Raw genomic sequence first — 15,459 nt, 5'->3', positions numbered from 1 at the left:
ACTTCAAACAAAACTGGTAACACTAGGATAATTTTGAATTTACGACATTGTGAAATAACTGTTAAAAAAAATATTCTCAAAATAATGAGAATTATTTTAAATGATTTGCTAAAAACATCAAATTGAGATTTATCATCAGGATAATGAAGCACCATAATTCCAAACATTAGTTTATTCGGCTTTCGAATTCCAAAATGTAGTATGTATTTATAAAATATATATATAATTTTTAATGTTTGTCACTGAGAGCTCTACCATATTTGGTTAAAAGTCTTTTTGAAATTTCTTCAAATACAATTTTTTAAAGATGTGGTATTTAATTTTGCAAACATAGCCACGTTTAATAAGATTCCTGCAATGTAAAGTTAACAAATAATGAACATATTGACTAGTTTACAATTCCCAGGAGTGCTCAATTCCATTCAAAAACTCGTGATTTTTTCTTGCAAATCAGCCCTAGGAATGGAGAAAAGACCATTTCGTCCAGCTCAAAGAGGGCGTGGTGGATTTAGATCACCTTCAGCTCCTCGTGGCGGATTTGTTAGGAGCCCTTTAAGATCGACAATAGAAACTAAACTTACTTTTTCATCTGATTCAGATTCGGAAAGTAGCGATTTGCCAACACTTCAAACGAAACTCAAAAAAAGTAGCCCAAGTGATTTTTCTGATGATGAAATATCAATTTCAGATTCCTCCAGTTCAGATTTCCACATTGAACAAGAAAAAAATTGGAAAGCACCAGAAACCAAGAAAGCTCCAAATCAGCCACCGCCAGCAGAAAACAAGAAAAAAAGTCCACCTCCTTCATCCAATAATAAAAAATCAAATTCTGACACTGAAGAAGAATCTGAGCCTACGCCCAAACAGGAATCAAAAGAACCAGAGGTCAAAAAGCAGGAAGTTGAATCACTACCCGCCCAACCAGTGGATGATGATGATAACTCTAAAGAAACATTCAGTATTATCTTTGGAAAACGAATATCCAAGAAGGCCACTCTTCGCTCGAAGCGTCCTCTTCAAATGCTGCATAACGATACAATAATATTCAAATGCAAATCAAAAAAAACTCATTTTGGAAACTCACATGTTATTACCGATGACAAGTCCACTGTTTGTGGCATTCTTCAACGCCATCATGACGGGAAACGTTTCACATTATATTCACCTCCAATATCTGATGACGATAATGAACCCAAATATTATTCACTTTTAGGCTTTTCTTTCATCAGCGGCAAAAAATATCATCATTCGAAGATGTTTCGTGTTGCTATTCCGGAAACCGATACATATGTGATCACCAAAAAAGAAGAAGATTTATCGTTAATCGCAAAACTCGGAGAACCTGTGGAAGGGATAACAATATATCAAAACGTTTCGCCGCAAAAGGATAAAGATGGGGATAAATTTCTTGAATTTGGTCCTTATCTTATCCAAATGAGTTTAAAGAATTTTATAATTAACGATGAAAACGGAGAAAGAATATTTTGTATGTTTAAGTCATTGAATAGTGTGCTGACTGTGATGTGTAAGAAACCATTTAACAGTTTATTGGCTTTTGCTATTGGAATAGCAATAGTAACTGATTAATAAAATACCATTTATTGTAATATTTAATTTTTAAAATACAAATTAATTTAATGATTTTACCAACAACTTAATTTTTAAATTTCCAAAGGAGAACAATGACGATCATAATTCTACACTTCTTTTATTCAGACTAAAAACCATCTGGTTAATCGAAAGAAATTCTTCCCATTCATTTTTGTGGTTTTGTTTTTCTTTTTTCATTAATTATGACACTTTTTCACATGTTTAGAATTGAATTTCTATTTCAAAAAGTGAGATATTCCACAAATTGTAAACCAGTCTTTGTGAATAGAAAGATAAAGCAAAAAAGACAAATAAAATCAATCCTCAATAAGCAGAAAGCGTGGTCATGTAAAACGATATCGAAAATAAAAAACTTTTTTAACCTCGGATTTATTTTTTGTCAAAGGCAAAAAATAATTCCAAATATAAAAAAATAAATTGTTTTGCTTTTGTGTCATCTTTTATATTATTGTTTACCTCTAAATAATATTTTGGATTATGATAAAATTCAAACAGCATCACTTAACTCAAAGATTTAAAATTAAATAAATATAATCAGTTATTTAAAAATATGATTTTGAGTGTCAAGTATTAATATTTACCAGAAAATTGGACTTTGCTAAATTGAATATTTGTGAACTAACTTTGTTTTGTTAATACTGAACGATTTGTCCGAAATGTAATTTGATTGCGATGTGGTCTGGCCAAACATTTGATGGGCCAAAAGTATAAAGAAATTCCAAAGAGTGATTGGGATTTTACCAAGAAACAGACTAAAGAAATGTTCTGATAAAATTATAAGAGTTACTGGGAAAACGAAATAGTTGGAAAAAATATTCACTTCAAAATATTAAAATATTTGTATAATTAACAAACTGCTATCTTAAAAATAATCAAATCATATGTTTGGTTTAAAAAAATTAAATTTATGAAATTCAATTTTCATCCAAATCTGTAAATAATGCTTTTTCAAATATATTTTCTATCGTGCTTGATGGAAATAAGAGATCCGCCAAAATTTACAGATTTTTACTGTTATATTCTTTTTTAAATATTTTATGATGAAATTCATTTTTTTTTCGCTGAATATACCTTATTTTAAACAATATTGCAATCTATTTGAGTATTTATTACGCTTAACGATTTGCTTGTCTTTGTGATTATATAATTACTTTGCTTATTAGATTTTAATTGAATGATATTTAGTGTGTTATCATTTTTCTTCTAAATGAGATTTATCATTTTCTTTTATAAAACTATATTCCTCTCATGAAGTAATTTAACTATTCCTTTATGACCTTCTTGAGATGCATACATAAGTGCTGTATTAAACATTTGAAAGCATTTCTAAATATTATTCCGAAATATCAAATTATTAAAATAAATTTTAAATAAAACAAATAAATATTTTTAGCATTAATATCAATTCCTTTGTTCAAGAAGTAATTGCCCTATTGTTTTAGCGACTAGGTCCTTACTTAATAAACTGCCATACACTTTTTAAATAAAAATCACCCAAACGTATCATTTGTACTTTAATCAGATTTTTATCGATGTTTATCCCACCCTCATGGAGGTAATAAGGTATTATCGCAGGGAAAAGCAGATCTACTTAAGTTAAACATATTACACTTCTGCTTTTTGAAAAATTTAAACCATAATAACTCTAAATTTCGATTTTTTCTTTAATACATTTCATCACTTGCTTGCCTTGTAGTGAGTTTATTATTTTAAAATACAGCCTATCGAAAACAAAGGAAAAAAGCAAAAATTACATGCATCTTTTTTCGAAATCCATCATTTCTCAATCGAATTTTTTTAAAAAAGTAATGTTAGATTTTGTGATATTAATGTATCACAAGAATATTCAGCACAAGCCATATTATTTTAAAATTATGAAAATTTACTTGAATGTACATACAAAAAGTCTAGGAGGACGTTAGAGTTAACTTGGCATGTCGATCGAACCTGAACCTGGATGGAATGGACCAAGAGTGTTTTTAGATTTCGCTATTTCTGGAAGACCAATTGGAAGAGTTACTATTGAATTATATGCTCAACAATGCCCAAAAACTTGTGAAAATTTTCGACAATTATGTACTGGTGAATATCAGCCAAGAGGAGTTCCAGTAGGTTACAAAGAAACGCCTATTCATAGGGTTGTTCCAGGATTTATTATACAAGGAGGAGATTGTGATAGAAAAGATGGAACAGGATGCATCTCGATTTATGGATTTACATTTGAAGACGAAGGATCAGCATTTTCAATGAATGATGTAGGCGTTGTTGCAATGGCTAATAGTGGACCAAATTCAAATGGATGTCAATTCTTCATTACATTAAGCCCAATTCCAGAGCTAGACGGAAACTATGTTGCCTTTGGAAAGGTAATTTCGGGAATGTACACAATTCGTCAAATAGAAAATGTTCCATTGAAACCAGGTACAGAAGAACCAATGCTTCCAGTAACTGTCATTCAATGCGGAGAACTTTAATTTTGCTGTTGTGAGAGGAACAACAATTGGTATCTTTTTGAAATCGATATTATTAATAATATTATTTAAATTGTTTTATTAATACTTTTCATATTTGAATATAATTAACAGAGGTTTAAAGGTTATATCAAATTAAAAATAAATCTATAAATTTAGATCAAATTTCCAAGCCAAAATTTCAGATTTTCGCCAGGATATCCAAAGTTTCTTGTTTCAACCTTATCTTCTTGTTTGAATTGTTGTGTTGAATATTTAAATTCTGGAATAACAATTGTATATGTCAAATCATTTTGATGTGTATTCATTTTTTTAGCGAACGTTTATTTTCAAAAAATGAAGTGATTTAACGTCTTTAAACGTCTTAAAGTCTTTTTATCATTAACAAATTTCATTATCATTTTAAGACACAAGAGTAAATATATTTATTATAGGATTAGATTTTTAAATCTAAAGAAGAATATTTGTTAATAAAAATATTTATTATTTTTTGCTTTCTGTTTATAAGATATCTTAAATGCATTTCATATAAATTAAAAAAGGTCAAAAAAAATTTATTTTATTGAGAATTTTTCATTATCCTTTGGAACGGATATTCATAATCGTATTCGTCTAACCATATGAAGTCATCGGAATTCAATATTTCATTATTTTTTGCCAAATCGAATCCAATTATTTGATTAATTTTTTCATCTCTTTCATCTGATTTTGGTAATCTATTTAATACCATTGCATAAAGTATTTTATCTATTTCTCTATAAACTCTATCACTATCGACGCAAATTAAAATTGCATTTACTACATCATCGAATTTTTGAACATTTTCATTTGTTATAATAATAGAACATAATAATTCAAGATCTATTAAACCATATAATTGATTATCAAAATTTTCGATTAAATGATTTAAAACGAATTCATATAAATTCGACGATGTCTCATTATCCAAAATCTTTAATTGCACTAACCTTGTATAGACAGTAACAATCGAAAACATCAGTTCTTCATCCCAAAGAACAGTTTCATTTTTCATTAATTGATTAATGACATCTATAAAGGCTGCATTATAATTCCATTTCATGAAACTTTCTGTTTGATATTCGATTAACACTATAAAAGGCTTAATATAAATAGCAATGTAATCATTAATTCTCGTTAAAAAGAAATTCCAATATGAATTAATAATTATTTCATAATTTGGTAATGAATATCTTATAATTGTAATTATTAATTCTAAAACCTCATCCAATATAAGTGAATCATCTAAATCAGGTAATTTGAAAAATTGTTGAATACAATATATTATAGGTGAAACATCAATGTTATTTTTAAATCGTACAATTATCGAATTAATACAACATAATAATGTACTTACATAATTTAAATCATCAAATTGACTTTCAAAATTCTCATTAATACGTTCACAATATTTAATTAGTTGTATACTCAAATAATTATTATATAAGCCAAGTAAAAACTCTTCTTCTTGAGTATAAAACACAAATTTACGTAAAACAATAAAAGCAAAGTTCTTTATACATATGTTATTCTCAAATATAGTTGAAATATAATGTGATGGAATACAATAATTCTTATTATCCATCATTATTGACATGATTTGGCATCCTAATGTAAAGCGTAAGATATCATTTGCAGTTGGATTTTGCGCGTTTTCTTTATTACTGATAAAAATAAATGAAATTTCTGATAATTTGTTATATATAATTTCTGGTAAAAATGATAAAGATTCAGAAAATAATAATAATATTATTGGTTCTGTATTTATGTCTAATGAAAAATTGCTTAAAAATTGGATATATTCATCCGGGGGTTTAAGCCCTCTTTGAGACATTAAATATGATGTTAATGTGCATACTTTTATAAAACCTTCTGTGAAATTTTGGGTGGTTAAAATACATTGCAATAACATTGAAAGATTTTGTTGTGCTAAGTTCGAAATTATTTTCATACAATATTCAGCAATGCACTTATCCCCTGGGAGATAACAAAATGCTGTATCATAATATAGTTGTACATTAATTTCTTTTTGACTGATCAAATATTGTGTGGAATTTGAATACTTTACGGCGATTTCAAAAAGTGCTCTGAAAATGGGGTATTCGTTAATCGCATTGCTCAAAAAAGAAAGTATTTTTAAAGAGTAATTTTCAAAGGTAAAGGATACACCTGTTTCTGATTCACACCTTGGGGTTTGGGTTAGAAGTTTTACCAAAACTAATTGGATATTTGAACTAAACCAATTTAATTTTTCTGCAAAATCTGGAAAACGAGGAGCTGAATCTAAAATCCTAAAATTAGATAGGAGTGGCATTATTGTAGAAGCCAATGGAAACAAGTTATCATCCATTTTCCCCACAAATTCAAATAAAAATCCGACCAAATGTTGAAGGATATTTGATTCTTTCGATAAGAAATATTTTGTTACATCAGAAACATTAGCAAACTGAATAAACGCTGAAAGTAAATTTATAATAAGAGTTGTATTTTTTGAATTAGTAATTATTTCTTTAACAGTAATTTTATCAATAAAATCAATAAATTTGTTCGAAAATATTACCGCATCATCTGTATGATGGTTCGTATTGAAGAAAAATTTTTTGATAATTGGATCAAAAAGTTTTGAAATATTTTCAAGATAAACTATATCAACATTTTGCTGTTGAAATATTTGAAACAGTTGATCGGAAATTTGTGGTGCAAATAAATTGTTAGGAGAATAAATGATTAAAATTCCAAGAATTTTAGCAAAGTCATCCATCATTGGGCTCAGATCAGATGGAGCACTATAAAAAATGATATTTAGGATTCGATTTATAAAACTATCAATGTGTGGTAAAAATTCATGATTTTTCACGATAGATTTCTGCCTGCCGTTAGAATCAAAATATTGAATAAAATTGCACAACAAAGAGGATGCAACCATCCATAATTGGTTTTGTCTGTATTCTTGTTTTTCAAGAATCAATAATGTACACTCAAAATAAGGTACTGTATTATAAAACTTCTCTCTGATTTCAGGTAGGTTAGGTACAGGTGATGGAGAGAAAAGAATGTTAAGGATGTTAAAATAATCTTCAGGAATCATTTTTAAAAAATGCCTGATCTGACAAATTTTTGAGTTCGATTTAATCATAAAATTTCTGAATTCAATATATAAAATTGTGACAAATTTCTAGAAAGAATAAATTTTTCCAAATGGGCAATTTATAAAATTATTCACAATCAATAATATTTTAAACAAAATATCTTGAAAAACATTAAAATCTTGCCTACTTTTAAAAAAAATAAAAAATATTAAATTCGAAAAATTTTTAAACAAATGCATATGAAAAATATAAACTTTAAAAATCATTATGATTTAAAAAAGAATTTTAATGTTAAAGATGACAAATATGTAGCAAAATAAAATGGGCTGTATTTTAGTGGGCAAAATATTCCAAAATTAAAATATTTTTGTTAGTTTTAAGTTTTATTTTGTAATAAAAGTTGAAACCTAAACCTCTTAAGTTCGATATTATCAATGCAATTCAGTATTTAAGTTTGGCTTTTAGTTTAAACTTATGATTTTAAAACAATTGTTTAGATTTATTGATAATAAAAAAATAATTTTCCAAGTTCATAAAAATGAAACTAGGTAAAATTCAAGTTAAAGGTACTGCTTGAAACTAATTAGAAATAATTTAAAATTGTTGTTAGGAAAAAAGAAGAGAAATACAAAGATAAAAAAATGCACAGAGTAAAAAGTGACACGAAAATTACAAAACCCGACGGTTATTAATTCCATAGAAAAAAAAACAGTGGCTGCAATCCTGCTGCAGGAGGGAAGTAATAGTTTGCTCACGCCCAGAATCCACGCACCGTAGAATCTGGAAATCTATTCGCTGTTCCGTTTACCGGCCTCACGCATTGCGATTTTCTTTAATCGTATCTCTCCCCAGCTTGCCTTCGCAAGAGTACATGATACATCAGATTTACCTGGTGGGAGGGCACTCAACACAAAGCTAATTTACCTATCACCACAGCAGTTACAACGCCTGAATTCTAAGGGTAGAGTACACTTTACAGACTGGGATTACACCAATCCACCCATTATTTCTTTCTGAAGATAAGTTTGATATTACATACGTAAGCATATTATAAACTGTGTAAAAATAATATTAAGATTGTTTTTGTATTTATTTTACTTTTTTTTAAATTATGCTCAATAACACTATGTGAAGAAATTTTTTTTTTACCTATTGAATCAATCATAAAATATTCGTTCAAATTTCGATGTACATCTAAAAAATGTACATTTTTTTATATCCTATAAATTCGAATTTTAATATGAATATAGACCCAAACAAATATATATTGGAAATTCGTAACTACTTTGCTAACTATAGTAACTATATTGTATACAATTCGTTCATTTCATTATGTAAACTTCAGAAAATTAGTGATCGATCACAAAATTTTTTTTGCTACCATTGAATTTTTTTGAGGATGCATTCAATTATGTTTTTAAAACATTCATATAGTTAATTTGAATGAGATGAATTGCTGGCATTTTTTGAAAATCTACATAAAAATTAAAAAAAAAAATAAGAAAAATGTTAGTAAAGAAACATATCAAATATACAATGATGTCTAATAATTATAATTAAAAAGTCTATTATGATTAGATACATCATATTTTCTAATATCATATATTTTTTTCAAGAAGAATATAAAAAACTAATTACAAAATTAGAAGTTCCAATAAAAATCAAATATAATTTTTGCCAATTTTTTCATAATAATTTTTGTGATAACATTAGTTGTTATTACTTGAAAAAGTTATCTCTTCATTTTCTTATGATGTTCGATCCAACAACTTCTCTTGATGATTTCGAAACCATCAGCGAATTAGGCAATGGAAACACAATAAAAGTAAAACCAAAACAACAAAGATGTAATGATATCTATATCATAAGAAAGATCCCACAAAGTTTTAAAAATTTTGATAAAGTATACAATGAATACCTTGAATTTAATCACCCAAACAAGGTTGAGATTCTTCAAGTTATTAAACCCAACACGTCAAATCCAGGCGGATTTATTATGCCATATTATGAAAATAGATCCTTGTATATCTACTTAAGTATATTACAAGATGGGAATGAACCTAAAGGTTGGTCTCCTAATATCAAGATATTATATGGAATTGCTTCATTTATGAAGTCTTTACATGAGAAAGAGATTATTCATGGTAGATTAACATTATTTAATATATTTGTTAGTGATGATTTTAGTCCAATTATTTCTGATTTTATGTTTTATAATATTTATCCTATTGATTTCAAAAATGATATCTCTGATCATTTAAATGTAATGATTTCTATGGCTCCTGAAGTTCTTTTAAGTGGTGCCTATTCTTATTATTCTGACGTCTACTCATTTGGTATTTTAATGTTACAACTACTTACTTCAAACTTTGATGTTTATGCAGGTCGAATAAAAAAGGAAAATTTGTTTGAAGCTATTACAACAAATAAAGCAAAACCATTGATACCAACAAAATTACCAAATGAAATTCGTAATTTAATTAAAAAATGTTTAGAAAAAACACCTGAATCACGTCCATCTTTTGATATTATCGAGGAATTTCTTTCAAACATTAATAAAAAGCAAACAAATGATGAAATTCCAAGTTATAACGAATATATATCAAAAATAACTTCTGATGAACAAGTTATATCAGAAGATTTATTAAAAAAGAAGAAAATGGCTGATGAAGGAAATATATATGAAATGTTTCAATATGGAATTAAACTTTATGAGGAAAAGCCAACAGCTAAAAGTGAAATCGAAGGAATAAAATATATACAAAAAGCAGCAAATGAAGGAAACGAACAAGCAAATCTTTATATAACTACTATTTTAGATAGTCAAAATGAGAATAATGAAAAGGAGGAAAGTCAGAAAGAATCAATACAAAAGGAAACTAAAGAAAAGAAAAAAGAAAAAAAATTTAGTTTATATTCTGATCCTTTTTTCAACGAAAATTCAAATATAGATTTTAATCCAATTATAAAGCAGATTGAAACATGTGCTAAAGAACCAACTGAATTTTTGCTTAATGAAAATGACCTTGAAAATGAGAATTTTATATTTACTGAAGGTGCAAAAGATCGATTAGCCAAAATTTTTGATTGTTTAAAAGTAGGAATCCCAGTATTACTTGAAGGTCCAACTGGTACATCCAAAACACTTAGTACAGAAATAATTTGTAAATTAATGAAAAAGAAATTAATACGTTTTAATTTAAGTTCTGAAACTAAAACATGCGATTTATTTGGTCGATATGTAGGCGAACCAAATTCATGGGCTGGTATAGTAGTTAAACCAGGTCCATTTTTGCAAGCATGTAAAAATGGTTACTGGTTATTATTAGATGAAATTAATTTAGCATCACCAGTAGTGTTACAATGTATTGAAGAAGCACTTGATAGTGGTATCATTAGTGTAGAAATTCCTGGAATGCCCTTAGAACAAATTAAAATTCATCCAGATTTTAGACTTATTGCAACACAAAATCCTAATAAAGGATTATTTGCAAACAAAAGACAAGATTTAGGTCCCAAATTTTTATCAAGATTTCAAATAATTAATTTCCCAGAATTTACAAAAGAAGAACTTTTAAAAATTGGTCTAGGATTAGCTAAAAAATTTAAATATAAATCTAGAAATGAAATTATTGAACAACTTGTTGATTTTCATATGGAATGGTCTGAAAAACCAGACATTGCAGAAGATATTTTTTGTTTTACAGTAAGAGAGATTGCTGCAACAGTTAAAGCACTTGCAGATGGAGCAGATATATATGATACTATTATGACAATTTATGGTGCACGATATCCTAAAAAGCTTCGAGATGAACTTGAGACAACATTACAAAAATATCCATATTTAAACCAAAAGAAAAATAATATATTTCAATATCCAAATGATTTTCCTGAATGTTTTCGTAATGAATCACTTACATTTGCATTAAAATCAATTCTCTTTTCCATTAAAAATCATAGACATATATTAATTACGGGTCCAAAAGGATGTGGTAAAACATCAGTTTCAAAATGGGTTTCAGAATATCGTGATAAACAAAACAACAATTATAATCCTAAAAAAGAACTTTATTGTTTATGCACAGAAGAAACAAAATGTTCTGATTTAATAGGGAAACAAAAACCAATTGAAAATACTAAATCTGGAAATTTTGCAGGAAAAGAATTAATTCAATGGAAAGATGGATTTCTTACACTTGCAATGGAATCTGGTGGAAGTCCTGTTCTTGATGATGTTGATGAAGCTACGTCGACTGTAACTGAAAGATTAAATAGTGCACTCGATGAAAAATATAATGATAAAGAACAAAAAATGTTTGATATACCTGAAAATCCACAAAAAAATCAAATTCCAATTCACAAGAACTTTTTACTTATATGTACTTGCAATATCGACAAATTACATTTAATTTCACCTGCATTTTTAAATAGATTTGATGTAATTGTACTTGAAAATCAATTAGATTCATTAAATGAAAAATCTATGAAGGAACTTATCCAAATGTTAATGAATCGTTTTAATAAATTTGAACAAACTAATGAAGAAGTTAAAGATCAAGGAAGTGAAAATGATGATGAAGAAATAGTATTTTTTGATGATAATGATAATGAATATAGTGATAATGAATATAGTATTAATAATGATTATGAAGAAATTATAATTAATGATGATAATGATAATGAAGAAATTATAATTAATGATGAAAAAGAAGAAGATTTACAAAGTTCTGATAATCATCAACCAGAAGAAGTTCATAATGAACAAAAAATAAAGTCACCCGAATTAACTCCTAATTTAATTGATGAAGTATATAAAAAAATTTCAAAATCAGAAATTACAATGTATTGGCTTGCATTTTTATGTAAAGCTGTTGTCATATATTCCAATTTATTATCTGATAGTGGAATTCAACAAAAAGATATTGTTGAGTTTTCAATTAATATGTTAAAGAAAAATGAAGATTTTAAGCCAAATAAAGATATTCAAAATTATTTATTTGGATTGTTAACAGAAGATAAAATTAATAATAGTCAGTTCTTCTTTATGGATTCACCACCTCTTTGTGAATTCATGACAAAAATATATGCTGCTTCATTGATAGGTTTACCAGTATGTGTTTCAGGTCCTACAGGTGCAGGTAAAACATCTGCAGCTCGAGCATTTGCATCATTACGTAAAATTCAAACAAATTATAATACTAAATTCCAAATGCATTCATTTCATGCAGGTACAAAGCCGAATCATTTTTATGGTACAACTACAATTAAAAATGGGAAAATTTATTTTTATAATGGAACTTTAACAGTTTCTATGAAAGAAGGTTTAACTTTTATTGCCGATGAAATGAATTTATCAACACCAGGATGTATGAAAACGTTAGCACCTGCATTAGAACCTTGTATAGGTGGAAGAATATTTATACCTGGTGTAGGTGAATCAATTAGTGTTAATAAGAATTTCTTCTTTATTGCTTGTCAAAATGAACTTGGTACACTTGGACGTAATGTAATTCCTGAATCGATTTCTTCACGATTTAGATATTTTACATATCCAGAACAAGGAGAAAGTGATATTTCAAAAATTTGTGTTAAAATTGCTGAAAGTTGTTATAAAACAGGAGAAGAAATGCATATGATTAATGAAGATGATGCAAAATTAATTGGGAAATATATGATAAATTTAAACAAAATACCACAAACTATTATTCCTAAATGGTCACTTAGAGATATTACAAAGATATTTCAACGTATACGTTATCAAGATATAAATGATAAAAATTATTATAACATAAAATATTATCATAATATTCTTTATTATACATTAGCACCTGTAAATGAAAATGATATAAAAGATTTTTTGGATATTATAATTAATTTAATTATTCATGTATTTCATCTTGACCATAAAATTGGAGTAGAATTAAAGAAAAGTTATTTAGCAAAACCTCAAATTAAGAATATTAATGGAAGAATGTTTATTGCAAAAGGAAACTTAGAAATTTCTCTTGATGCATTTCATTTTGATATAAAAAATCAAAATCTTTCAAAATTATATTCTTTATTAAATACTGCATTTCAAATATTATTAGCAGATCCAAGTGAACCAATTTTATTAATGGGTAATTCAGGTTATAAAACATTTTTAGCAAAACAATTTTTAAGAAATGCAAAAGTAATTACTTTAAATCAAGAATCATCAATATCACAATTATTAGGTTCTTCTGGTTTCTTTGAACCGACAGAAGCAAAATTATTTTATTTAGATTATATATGTAAAATATGTCATTTAGATAATGAACATAATGAACTTCAAGAAAAATTATTAAATAATACATTAAAAGAAGAAGAAGTTTTAACACTTACTAAAGATAGTATTATACCAGAATCATTTGAATATGCACTTAATCATTTAATAAAAAAGCTTTTTAAGAAAGAAAATGAAAATAATTGCGTTATATCAAGTATTGTTCTAGAATTTAGACCGGGATTATTTTTATCTGTTATCCTTGAAAGAAAGTCATTAATATTGAAGAATTTAGCAAATCTTCCAACAATAGTACTTGAACGATTTAATGAAACATTATCAGATAAACATAGTATAACTTTAACTGAAGATATTCATAATACATTTACATCAAAAAATAATAAAGAATTAACTGATTTTAACTCAAGTTTTCGTATTATAGCAACATGTCCAGTAAATTCACCATCGAAATTATCAGAAGCAGTTTTATCACGTTTTTCTGTAATTGCTGCATTTGATTATACAATTGATGAACAAAAAATTGTTTTACAAAATTACATAAAAATTAATCATTTGGGTTGTAATGATTTACAAATTACATTACTTCAAAACTTTTCTCAAGAATTTAATGATAAATTCGATAAACAATTTAAATTCCAACAAATACTTAAAACTATTGAAATGTTGAAAAAATTAAATCGAATAACTAAAAATACAGAAGAACAAATAAAAACTAATCTTGGAATAATTCTTTATCGATTAAGTTCTGGTTTATTAGAACATCAAGAACAAAGAGAAAAACTTTTAGATTTATTCTCAAATTTACAAATTAATTCATCAAATTCATTCCAAAACTTTAAAGCAAGACCACTTGAAAGATGTGAAGAAAATGGTTATCAAGGCTATAAATCAAACATTACTGGTTTATTTATAGAAACTACATATGAATATAATGAACATCCTAAAATTGCATATACTGGAAAATTCACAGAAATGGTTGATATTCTTCATTTAGGATTAATTACAAATACACCAGTAATAATTGAAGGTAAACCTGGACAAGGTAAACAAACAGCAATTAATTACATAGCAAATCTTTTCGGGTATAAAGTAGTAAATATCATTATTGCTCAATCAACAAAAGTTGAAGATCTTTTAGGTAAGATTACAATTAATCGAGATAATGGTCATATTCATGTTAATATGATTGAAACAAAACTTGTTAAAGCAATTAAGGCAGAAAGTTCTAATTCAATAATTGTGTTTCATAATATAAATAATGCATCACCTGCTGTTTTGGAAGTAATGGTAAGCATTTTTGATACGAATCAAAAACATGTTTTATTACCAAATGGTTCAACACTTGAAAAAGGTAAAATGAAACTTGTTGCAATATTTAATCCTCAAAATGGATTTTCTTTTCGTGAAAATTTACCTAGTTCATTAATATATTCATCGATTTATCATATCGTATATGATCCTGATAAAGAAGATATTCATGATATAATTTTGGAGAAATTTCGTGGATTACCATTTTTGGATGAAGCAAGTATATTCTTTGAACATTATTTAGATACAAATCGAATTTGTTTTGAATATAACATAAATCAAAAATTAACATTAAATGATATATCAAAATATATTCTTTTTAGAAGTTTAACTTATAAATCTTTTGATGAAACAATAATTTCTCAAATGTTATTTGCATATCGTTTTACTCAAGAAGAAATTATTCAAAAAGTATTATCAAAACTTTTACTAACAGATATGAAATTTAATCCTGTGTTTATGTATAATTTAAACAATAAAATTTTATTAATTCGTTTATCTCAAGAAAGTAAAACTGGAATTGTTTTACCAATTAATCCAGAAAATATTGATCCTGAAGAGATTCAAGCAATTATAAATTGTTTAACTCTTCCAGAAAAACATTGCTTAGTATTTTTAGCTTGTTGTTATCTAGTAAATCGTGCATGTGTTATCCAAGGTAATACTGCATCAGGTAAATCACATACAATTCGATTAT

The 15,459-nt window shown here is 26.8% G+C and overlaps 3 protein-coding genes across 3 annotated transcripts; all 3 read left to right on the top strand.

Moving 5' to 3' along the window:
- Nucleotides 1–462: 462 nt before the first annotated feature.
- Nucleotides 463–1,587, top strand: GO595_007480 (uncharacterized protein; the record flags this gene model as incomplete). The annotated part of the gene is made up of 1 exon (XM_067920948.1): nt 463–1,587. The coding sequence occupies one exon, from the start codon at nt 463–465 to the stop codon at nt 1,585–1,587; it is 1,125 nt and encodes a 374-aa protein (XP_067772390.1).
- A 1,958-nt stretch (nt 1,588–3,545) lies between these two features.
- On the top strand, nt 3,546–4,085 carry GO595_007479 (peptidyl-prolyl cis-trans isomerase H; the record flags this gene model as incomplete). The annotated part of the gene is made up of 1 exon (XM_067920947.1): nt 3,546–4,085. The coding sequence occupies one exon, from the start codon at nt 3,546–3,548 to the stop codon at nt 4,083–4,085; it is 540 nt and encodes a 179-aa protein (XP_067772389.1).
- A 4,854-nt stretch (nt 4,086–8,939) lies between these two features.
- On the top strand, nt 8,940–13,890 carry GO595_007478 (uncharacterized protein; the record flags this gene model as incomplete). Its single annotated transcript, XM_067920946.1, has 2 exons — nt 8,940–12,776; nt 13,888–13,890. The coding sequence occupies 2 exons, from the start codon at nt 8,940–8,942 to the stop codon at nt 13,888–13,890; spliced, it is 3,840 nt and encodes a 1,279-aa protein (XP_067772388.1).
- Nucleotides 13,891–15,459: the final 1,569 nt, after the last annotated feature.

Source organism: Histomonas meleagridis, assembly GCF_020186115.1.
Source record: "Histomonas meleagridis strain 2922-C6/04-10x chromosome Unknown contig_53, whole genome shotgun sequence".
Taxonomy (NCBI): Eukaryota; Parabasalia; order Tritrichomonadida; family Dientamoebidae; genus Histomonas; species Histomonas meleagridis.
Note: the sequence above shows the minus strand (reverse complement) of the source record. Positions and strands in the feature narration are given on the sequence as shown.